This window comes from Merops nubicus, unplaced genomic scaffold (assembly GCF_000691845.1).
Source record: "Merops nubicus isolate BGI_N331 unplaced genomic scaffold, ASM69184v1 scaffold10040, whole genome shotgun sequence".
Lineage (NCBI taxonomy): Eukaryota > Metazoa > Chordata > Aves > Coraciiformes > Meropidae > Merops > Merops nubicus.
Genome location: NW_008584801.1, coordinates 253 through 11,454, shown reverse-complemented (window position 1 = coordinate 11,454; position 11,202 = coordinate 253). Strand labels below are relative to the sequence as shown.

General features: G+C 38.8%; 2 protein-coding genes across 2 annotated transcripts in view; one reads left to right on the top strand and one right to left on the bottom strand.

The window, feature by feature from the left end:
• Positions 1–187, top strand: part of TYW5 (tRNA-yW synthesizing protein 5) — a 7,774-nt gene extending 7,587 nt beyond the window's left edge. The window contains exon 7 of the mRNA XM_008945407.1: positions 1–187. This exon is cut by the window's left edge and continues 61 nt beyond it. Coding sequence (XP_008943655.1) covers positions 1–187 — 187 coding nt within the window.
• Positions 188–9,293: 9,106 nt separating this feature from the next.
• Positions 9,294–10,347, bottom strand: LOC103777831 (chromosome unknown open reading frame, human C2orf69). The gene has a single exon (XM_008945395.1). It carries the CDS (start codon positions 10,333–10,335, stop codon positions 9,511–9,513), a length of 825 nt encoding a protein of 274 aa, XP_008943643.1. The 5' UTR covers positions 10,336–10,347; the 3' UTR covers positions 9,294–9,510.
• Between the last annotated feature and the right edge of the window lie 855 nt (positions 10,348–11,202).

The window sequence follows — 11,202 nt, the reverse complement described above, 5'->3', positions numbered from 1 at the left end:
TGCGGAGGCCTATGACAAAAGTGACACTTATGGAAATAAGGATCCCATGGCTGCCTCTAGAGCTATACAGATCTTGGACAGGGCCTTGAAGACACTTGAAGAACTGCCTGAGGAATACAGGGATTTCTATGCTCGGAGAATGGTGTTACGCATCCAAGAGAAAGCCTACAGGGATGATGATGGGTAAAATAACCCATCATATTTCAGAAAGCTCCTGTGAAAGTAGAAAATTTTATGTTAATACAGAAACTGTCCATGTGTACATACATACAATTTCTGTAAGATTAACAGAAACTACATTGTTAAACATTAATCTATAACAAAGTATATCTTGTAGGGTTTTTTTTTTTCTTCTTTTAGCTCGTGCAATGAGTGCAAGGTCTGCTTGATCTGGAGATGGTCTCTCTTCTACAACAAGGCATACATGGGTAGTGCCTGCATTTAGAATTCTACTTTTTTTGAATGTTTTATTTACATTTTTCTGAACAAAAGTTTTGGTGTCTGGGCTGGCAGCATGTATGCTTAGAAGTAACTGCACATCTTCCTGAACGCTACCTCGTTTACTAAAGTTCAGGAAACCCGTAGTGGTTTGTGAGGAGGTCCAGGAAAGCCACTGGTGTTGGTTTTAGTGGTCATGGTTTCTTTTTGAGTAATCGTCCAATAATGAGCATGGGAAGTTTCCCCTCCCCCTCACCCTGTTTCATGGTGAAACAGAGTGGGCATGGGAAAAAAGCTAAAGCTAGTCAGGCAAGATTAAGTGTAGAATTGTGCAGCAGTTTGTCTGCAGGATAAATGATTTACCCCTTTCCTGGCTGAATAAGGTGTTGTGCAGGAAGCTGTGTGTGTCACTGCCTCAGTGCAGTCAGGCAGCACTGCTGTTCTGCAGATGTGAAACACCTGCAGCTAAGGTGCCCACAAATCCATCCAGCTAGTCCTAGAATCTGAAATTAAGTTTGTAGTTCTGGAGCAGATGTAGAATCTGTGGGGACCAGTATTCAAGATGTGTTACCATATGAGGGGGTTGTGTTGCAGCTGGCATTGTAGATGGTTGAAATATGCTGAAATCTTTTCAGCAGATTGCAGTCTTACAAAAGCCTTGTGAAATGAAGATGGGCATCTCACAGAAAAGATAGATTGTCTTTGTCCCTTTGGAATCCCTCTGATGTTATTGCTCATGCTGCTTGGGGAATGCAGCATTTATCAGATTAGGTCAGGCTGTTCCTTCTAGCAGTGTTTTTTGAAAACTGTAGCTTGTCAAAAGCTCTTAGACTAAATAGATATGTAGTGTTAATGAAGTGCTGGAAGAAACTTTCTCCAGAAGAGCAGGAGATTGCAACACTGTAGATTATTCTTCTAAACCTGTTCTTCTTGGCAGGTCAACACAGTGAAAATAGTTGGCTACCATGTGAACGGGCACCCGGCCATCTTAATGAATAGGCATGAATGGAAGCAGCCAAGCGATTCTGATGGGCATCATTGGACGTTCTGGGGGTAGAATTTAAATTTGGGATCACAAATAGGTCTCCCAAAATTTTTGTTCCAAAACGAACAAGGATTGCTTGTGCGTGCTGCTGGGACAGAATCTCAGTGCCTGTTAGTCTGGGGAAGCCTCTTGGCTTTGTTGGACTGGTACTATCGAGGGCCCCATCTGAACTGCAGAGGTGTACAAAGCCTGTTCTTTGTGTGTTAGGACTAAATGGGGAGGCTCAGAGAGCCTGCATGGCCAGACAGAGCTGTGTCCAGTGCTGTGCCTGCACAGACAGCTCTTTTAACTCTAACCACCAGTGCGTCTCAACGTGCTAGCACAGAGAAGTACTGTGCTGTGGTCCCTCATTCTGCCATTGCTTGATTCTCCATTCCCAGAAGAGAGGTGCTAGTTTGGGGTTTTCAAGACCCCTCAACATTCAAGTATAAATAAGGGAAGCTTCCTGGAGCAGCAATCAGTGTGAGAGAAATCTGCTTATGTCACAGCTTTCGAGAAGTGCCTCTTGTGCTCCAGAGGGAGGGTGGGAGCCATCTGGGGCTTTTCAGGAGAGCAGTAAAGAGTGAGTTAAATGCATTCAGTGCTGTGCCACCTAATGGTGATTTTCCATACTAGTTCTGTAGTACGCATGTAAAAAACATAAGTAAGCTCTGTCAAGCCACAAGAATTCAGAATGCCATTTTGAATATTTTTCAATGCCCCTTTTATTTTATTTTGTAAGGGAAGCTGTGTTAAACTATTAACCTAAATGCCTTAGGCCAAGTGAAACCCCTGCATCACTCAGTTGCAGTTATTAGTGCCAAGGTAGCCCAGCAGGAAGGCTGCAGTGACTCAGGTGTTTAGGCTTGCACGATGTTTGAGCTGGGAAGTGTGTATCAGGCTGGGAAGTGGGGTCATACTGATCTAAATTTGAGCCAAATGTTGTAGCAAATGCAGCTATTTTTTCTTCACACTACAAACTTTAACATGAAGCCTTTATTTTATTTTTATATGTCAGCAAATGAGGTTATCCCACCCTGATCAGCTGGTGGATAACCCAGTCCTACTCATGCTTCTCTTTCAGTGTTCTGTGAGCAATCTCTGCAATGGTAAGTGATAGGGTTCTTTCCCTCCCCATGACCTCTCTGGTTTTCACTTCTCCAACACTTGCAGTAAACCCCACCAGATATAAGTGGATATTCAACAAAGATCAACAAAAAACTATTCTGTGTAGATCAGTGGGAAGACCAACACAGTAACTGTTCTGTCAGTGCCACTTTTTTTTACTTTGAACCAGTTTTTTCAATCTTTTATTTAATAACTTCTATAAAACAGTTGTTCTGAAATGCTATAAAAGAAGAATCCGAGCAGTTAAAAAATGTACTTTCTTAATTTGAGCATAATGTGACTAGTGGTAAAAATCTGGAAGTTACTTTGTTTAAAAAAGACAAAAAAAAACCCCAAACAAAACAAAACAAAAAATCACTTGGTGCTTTCTAACCACTGTGCTACATAGTGTGAACCAGGCAATAAAGTGATGAATGGTGAAAGCATTAAAGGAATTACTTCCAGCTAGCATAGTGAGAGACTACATGTAGCCACACTCCAAAATTCAGTGCTGAAATAACACAAAGAATTAGAACCACTGACAACTTGTGGAAGTTTGTCCTTTAGAGACCAAAGCAGAATGGGATCGTGCCACAATAAACCAGATGAAGCTGTGGAAACGGGAGCTAAAAAAAATAAACACTGACCATCTTAAGCATTCAAACCAACCACTTCAAACACTGTATTCATCAGAGGCATTACATGATGCAGACTGCCCAGGACTGAAAGATTCATCAAGATTCTGAAATAGAGCATGAATCTGAAATGAGCAGTTTAAACTTTGCCAATCCCAAACTCTGAATTATTCTAAAAATTTGGTGGCTAAGGCTATTAAAATGTAAGTTCATTGCAAATCAAGACCTGCAAAGAAGTATTTATTCTTGGTCATATAAAATATAAAGGATGACAAATAATTTCAGAAGATTGATGTTTCTTATATTTTTCTTAATGTTGCTATGGAAAGAATCAAATGAAAAAAAATTATGTCAAGACATTCTCTTGTCAAAATCTGCCTATTATGGACGTGCTGAAGATTTGATGTACCTCGTTTAAAATGTTTCTCTATAGGAGCAACACAGGGTCCAGGTTTGATTGTGAAGGATCAGAAATGTATTTGCCATCCTTTGTAAGTATGCATGATGAGTCTGTTTGCCTCGTTCATGCCATCAGTCTCACAACAGGACTACTGACTTGATTGAGATGAGGATGATTTCACAGTAGCAGAGGTTATATTACATATGGTGTGATCCAAATGTGCATTACTTCACAGCCTCAAAAAAAATCTTTGTGCAGACTTCTCTTTTGTCCTCTGGTTAAAACAGATCTTCCCAAACGTGAGACATTTAGATGGTTCCTTGCAAATAGTACAGAAGATACATGTTCTGAGACAGTAACTTTTACAAGGGATTCTCTATAAATTAGTATCATTCCATAGCCAAAGAGTCTGGTGTTACTAGGAGGACAGATGGAATTTTATTTACTTGCACGTTAAGATTTTGGGTCAGACTCTAGGAATGTGGGTAGATTCTAGCTCTGTATGTGGCAACTCTTGAAAGCAATGATCTCTTTTAAGTGTCGACTCCTGGGAACAACAAGAGCAGATTACTTCCTTTCCAATTGTTCAGGTCTGTTCCTAGTCAACATTTTTAACAGCAGACTGGAAACATTAAAAGAGCTGCTCAGCCATGTAAAACAGGCAGCTCCGTGTGCAAGCCTCTGCTCATACAGAAGCTGTTCCTTGTATTAGTAACTCAGATCACAGTAATGGGCAATTTTGCTTCAAACTTCAGCTGTCAAGCAGTACAGGGATTGCACAGAACTTCCACTGCACAAACTCCATGTATTTCTCCTGACAGGGACTGGAAAGAAGAGCTCTGCAGATAGCCTGCAAGGGATGCAACAGCTTTATCTGGCACCCAGGCTGAGGAGCACTGCTGAGGGCAGACTTCAGTGTGGGAGATGGGGGTAGCTTTGGTCTGCACTTCAGCACTAGGTTTTCTTGATCGTTTTCCATGTCTTGCAGCAGTGTTCTCTTTAGAAACAACTCTGCTCTGAAGTGCCAAGTTCAGCAAAGCAACCTAACAATTGTGACTGAAAGTGCTCTCTGAAAGCTTATTAAAAGGAGAAAAAAAATTGTCCTGAACTTTGAAGTAATGGCATTCTGCTCCTTTTCAAGTACATGAAATGTTTATACTCATGAAGAAAAAAACAGATAAGTCCATTTTTCCTCTTTGTTCTACCACATGCTTTCCTGGTCATTTGCTTAGGTAGAATTTGGCATTTCTTGGGCCACTTATAAACATGTAATGAAGCTCTAATGACAGGAAACCATGACAAAGCCATCACTGCTTTGTAACCCACATAACACTATATGCAATGTTAGTGCCTGAATCAGTTTTCCATGGTTTCCACAGCAATGTGGAACAGCTAATCCTGTGCAAGTGGGTTTTGTCAGCAGGAGGAGTGAATGATGCTGTAAATACTGATAGAATTTAGTCAGGAACAGTATGTCTGGCACTGGGAGAAGCTGTGCCTGTCTGCCACAGACATGTTACATGATCTTGCATTACTGGCTTAGTGACTTAATGTTATTTTATTCAAGTTAAAAACCATCACCTTGCATCTGAACAGAGTTAAGAGATCAGTAAGACTAACAGAAAGCCAGCTTTGGTCTTGGGGTCTCCATCAGCAATATTTAAATGTCTAAATTTTCATTAGGTTATGACCATTCAAAGTAAACTTTTCCTTTAATCTCTCATCCTTACAACAATGAAATGAGATTTCAGTATAAGATTAAAAAGATTGTGGCAAAGTAACTCGAAAGGTGATTTGGAGAGGCTTTCTCTTGTGGATTGCAGTCTGAGACACCTGCAAAAGCAAAGGGGACACCAGTGAGGTACCCAAAAATGTGACTCACAGCAGAGCATATACATTACAAAATTTTTACTGTTCTTTAACATAACATGTTCTCTGTTAACTGATAAGACCCCATGTAATTTAAATAAAGCATTCAAGGTAAATGGATGGATAATGTCAATGCTTCCACTTTCAGTGTGTATGGGACAATAAACATTGTTCATCTGCAGAGATGAAGCAACTGTTAGCTTAGGAAAGCCAGCATTGTAAGAAGCACTCTAAGAGGGAAGAAAAAACAGGTGATGTTTTCTTTCTCCAAATAGCTCAAGAACCTGTTGGGAGAAGTTGAGTGCATTATCATGCACAAGCACTTTTATCCGTGAATATCCATAGTGGTAACATCCTAACTCCTGAACTGACTTAGCAGCCTTATTTAAAATAATTTCCATGACTATTTAAATACATGGCACTGCTGTCAGTTATCTCTGTGAGCAGTAATGTTAATTTAGTAAGATAGAAGAGCTCACTGTAAAGTGCTTGTGCTAACAGAAGGGAGGCAGCAGGATGCTATCCATCACTGGGAGGACAGAAAAGATTGCTCCTCTTAACAACACGTTAAGACTTGGACCCTTAATCACCCTTCAAAATTAGGGGCCAATACTGATTTATGCAGCAGTATTACAAAGGGAGGATGAAATTAGTCCTGGATAGGAAGAATGTTACCAAAGTTTCTACTATTTAAGATGCACTCAAAATCATTTGAGTCATACAGAATCTAGACAATTTCACAGAATCAAACTTTGCTCTAAAGGAATTTAACAGACACACCTTAAAACATTTTAGCATTTCTTAAAATGTGAAGAACATCTATTGTACAAGAAACAAGCACGTAACATAAAGAACACCAGTTATTACCTACTAGGTTGTGCTAAGGACTGTGTAAAGTTACACCATTTAAAAACAAGCATCTTGAACAAAACCACTGTGGGCATGAAAATCATGTCACTTCAGGCATTTAAACCTAGGGCTTCTAAAAACTGCCTTCGCAGTTCATGTCAAAAAAATGGCATGTGCAAAGTATGACCCATTTCCTTCACACCCTTGGGTACTTCATGCCAGCTTTCCAATGGATGTGAGGTGCCAGCAAGCTGCTTTAGAATTACAGATGCTGACTACACAAACACAAAGCCTCCTTGAAGAAAAGCTATCCAATAAATCTGTGTTTTAGGTTTTTTTTTTAACTAGATTGCCACCTGATAAAGCTTAATCCACAAAACTTAACTGCACATTCCTTGTTTAATTGTTTTACACTCACATTGAAGTGGTTTCACCCATTGGAAATAGTTTATTTTTGACATTGTTTGCAAAATTTATTTTTAGCATGCATTGTAGCCAACGACAGAGGCACATTCCAACAGGGTACTACAACTGTGCAGAGAATGAAAAACAACCCGTCAGTTTTTCCTCCACAACATGAGGTCTCACAGCAAGATTAGTTTTACAACAAAGTGCTTATTCTTCAAATTAATACAGCAACACTTGAGCCTATTTTATTTCACAGCCATTGTAAGCAGCCTCCATCAAACAGATTGATATTATTTTCATAGGACAGCCACCCAGAAACTTCTGAAGACAATGTCAATATTTTAACAGCTGTTTCCAAAAGCCTGCAATAACCTACTCTTGCTGGTTTGGCTCCACAGAAGTGTTTAGAAATTGGTCTGTGATCTGCACTATTGTTGGACAGGGCCAGTTTTAGCATAATCAAATTATCCTGGTCAGTATGAAACTGAGAGGGAGCAAGATCACTGGTGTGTTTTGTTTGTGTTTTCTTATTTTTGTGTTTTTTTTTTTTTTTTTTTAAATTTAATTTTATATGTGGATAACTGAAAGATATTCTAAGCGATTTGTAGGCTTCTGATTAAAACCACTTTGTTAGGTGACCAATATTTCCTTTACAGAAAAAAGTACTTGCATGTGCTGCAAGTGTTACCTAAAGGACCAATAAAGGGAAATAGCCTTCCCTGGAACACAGAAACAACCAGTTATATATTAAGAAGGTAAATAATAAAGCCTGAACAGTCTCCTAGCAAGAACTTTTAATAGAAACCACATAGAACTAACTAGATTTTAGATTATTTTGTGAAAAGTTTGTTTGCACATTGCACTTTTCTCCATCAATTAAAATAATTTTGCCTTTTGATCAACAAGGTACATCAGTCTATTAGTTGCAGAGTTGACTTTCACATTGTAAGGTGCACACTGTATGTATAATGCTTTCTACTACCCTTAATACTTTGAATATTAATAAAACTTTATTAACACATTTTTCTCATTCTTCAGTGATCACTCACATGTATGCAACCTCTGCAAGAGTTGTGAAAATGCTGTCTCTAGTGAACCCTGTAAATTTTCATTATGCCAATAGAAGAATGATGACCCAGGACTTTCCTTCCACAGTGTGGGTCACAGGCAGCAAGAAGCAGGTGGAACATGGGAAGTGCTGGGGTCTGAATCCTGAATTAAAGTTGACATATGAATGATTCTCACAACCAGGCAGAGGATTTTTCTCTCTGCTGGGAAACTAGCTGGGTGTCTTTAGAACAGTCTAAGAAAGGTGTGATTAAAACCAAAATAGCAGAAGAAACAATCTGACTTGGCTTATTCCTTCCCCTCTTATACCATCTACTGTGAGTAGGTCTGTTACCCTGCTTATTCCCCATGCTGTTAACCATATTATGTTATTTCTGTATTCTCTGGAATTAGACAATAAAGTTTGGGTATGCTTTCTGCTGATGGCTGTATCCTTTATGCTGGGCCACAACTGGCAAAGCTACAAGTTGTTAAGCCATCAAAGGCAGGAACAAAGTTGAATAAGATGTCTTTTTTTTTGAACTGAGCCACAGTTGTTTGTGTAATCTTCACAATGTTTTGCTAGCTTGCTTTTGTATTCCTATACTTCCAGGAAATCCCAAACCACTTTACCCATTCATTATTAATAGCTCCAGCTGGCTTTAAAAGTGATTCTAATATTTATTTGTAAGTAACTTTCCACTTAATCTACAAGAGGAGAAAAGTTCCACTAATACCCTCATTTGTTCATCTTTCAGTAATTCTTTCTGAAGAAAATTCACATTCTACAGCTATGGTCAGCAGAAGTTTAAAATTGCCTTACACAACTTGTAATACATCTGGCTCAATTAGATCAACATCAATGCAGTAATATAGCAAGAAAAACCTCACTAGTCAAACGCAGGGATAAAGACACCTCTTTACTTGAAAATACAGAGATTGCTGCTGGTCCTTATAGAACTTAGCAATAACAAGGTATGCTGAAACAGCAATAGGCCACAGCCTCTTCAACATTCTTGCTGAGTTAACACATAGCTATGCCAAAATTTGCAAGCCTGCAGGTAAAATGTCTATTCACTAGCAGATACTACACAATGAATTAATGAATCTTTATAGCAACAGAAAAAGGCAAGGAAAAAAAAGATTGGCACTATTATTCCAAAGGTAAACGTTTGTGACTTTTTTTTCAATTAGGAGAAATATTACAAACCTGGAAGATTTAACTAACTACAATTTTCACCACAATATTTAACAAAGATTCTTCTAACAATCCTCACTTTTCTTAAGCCAAAAACGAACCTTATTTCTGTTACTGACAAAAGCCCAAAGCTTTTAGCCCTGGAAACTATTAATTTGAAGTATCGAGACACTGGAATATCTTGACTCCTTTAAACTCCCACTAAAGGCAATACATGATTTTAGACATCCAGGACTAAAAATTTTGCCAACAGTCTGAGAATAAGCATTCACATTTAACAAAAAAACATGTACAGGATAGTTCTTCATAACATTTATTTTCCAGAAACCAAATTAGAACATCTACTGTAGGTATGGGGTCCCAATTCTCCTTTTTAAGCTACTTCATATATGAAATTTATACATAGCATCTATTAGCAAGACAGGACTGATTAAGTATTCTCTTCAGAAAGCATCTGCTCAAACTTGTAAATCTAGATTACATAATTTTCAGTGTTAAAAGTGCTTTTACCATGAATATTCAGATACATACAGTCTCAAAATACTTCATGAACTCTGAAATGGTTTTCTAAGGAGGGAACGTCATCAGCAAAATGTAGTTGATAATTTATTTCCACACCAAATTCTTCAAGTATCTGTACAAATTTCTCATGCTCTCTCCCAATCCATGACCTCATTGTGTCAAACACTTGGTATGGTGTAACGTGAGCATGAACTTCAATTCCTGTCTCTGCAAGTTCTTTGAGCACTTCAGGGTGGGTAACCCAAGTATTGCTTCCTCCCGAGTGACCACCATCCAACCAGTACATTGCTTTTATGTTTTTTAAGAAGGCTTCTGTATTCTTGTCTTTTCTAGCTTCCTTCAGCTCATAAAGCAGCTGGTTCAGAACCACACAACCTTTACTGAAGCCAATCAAAGTAAATGACACTGCACCTACAGCAGACGGTGCAACGAAGTTCACAGCAGAATTATTAGAGCATTCACAACCTCTCTCTCTCTCTGTGGACGAGCAGCCATTTGCTGTAGGGACAGGCTGCGGCTGCGATTTACAAGCAGCTCTTTTTGCATCCTTGCTGACACCACGCAGACTTTTCTGGGCCAGCAGAGTATTCTGAGAGAGTCTGAACGCGTTAACTAGCAACGCGTGGAGATGCTTGAAAGCTCCAAAGTCAGTGCTGTGCTCTGGTGCTCCAAACATGTTGCTCGCCACAAAGTTGTCGTAACAACTGAATTTGTGCAGGTGCATTCGAGAACACTTTACAACCCAAATAAAGCTATTGGGGAACCGGCGAGCCAGGAGGGTGGCAACGTTCTCAAAGCTCCAGTGCTCCCACTGAAGGTTTTCTGGGTGGCAAGACATGATGTCATGATAGTTCTGAAAAATTTTAAAAGAAAAAGGAAAAGACACATTACTACACTGTGAAATTACTTCACCTCTGTCTATTGTACTTAAGTTAATAAGAAAGGATTGTAACTAACAGAGAAACATGCGTTAAAGAGGCATTTGCTTGTTAGGCTTACAGAACAAGAAACACATGAAAGAAACTCCTATTTTTAGATTTACTTATTCCATTTTAACCTTTTTACCACACATTTCTAATACCTTCAAAATAAATGCAATAAAAGTAAGTACATAGAAGCATTCATAATTTTTTTTGACTTCAAGAAAAGATTAAAGTATTACTCAATTCACCAAGACACAATACCTAATTTTATTGTATAACCTCCATCTGCAGAAATGCCGATTATCTTACTATAAATCAACAACAGACTTAAAATTTTGTAATAAGTTTTCTCTCTTTTATACAGAAAAAAAAAAAGTTTCCTCTCAGCTATGGGAGTCTTTATTACCCTTGTTCACATCCATGTGGGGCAGAGATAGAAAAAAAATTAACCCCCAAATTATGAATGATCCTCACCTCTGAATTTATAATGGCAGAGTATATGCATTAGCTTATCTTTTAAGGAATAATAAAGCTATACTCTGCAATAGTAATCAGAAAGGTTTTCTGAGGCCATCGCAACCCTTAAAATGAAAATCTGCAAGGTTCTACGCCTCTACCTTATAGAAAAGAAAAGAAAACCCCTTTCCCTAGAGCAAAAAGACACTACCCCCGCTTTTGAGAAAGGATGGCTGTTGAGATTAGCCGGCTGCCCGGAACACCGGAGTGTGTCACAGGGGTCGAGCACACACTTAGGGACAGCACTTCAGAGACTTGTTTCAATT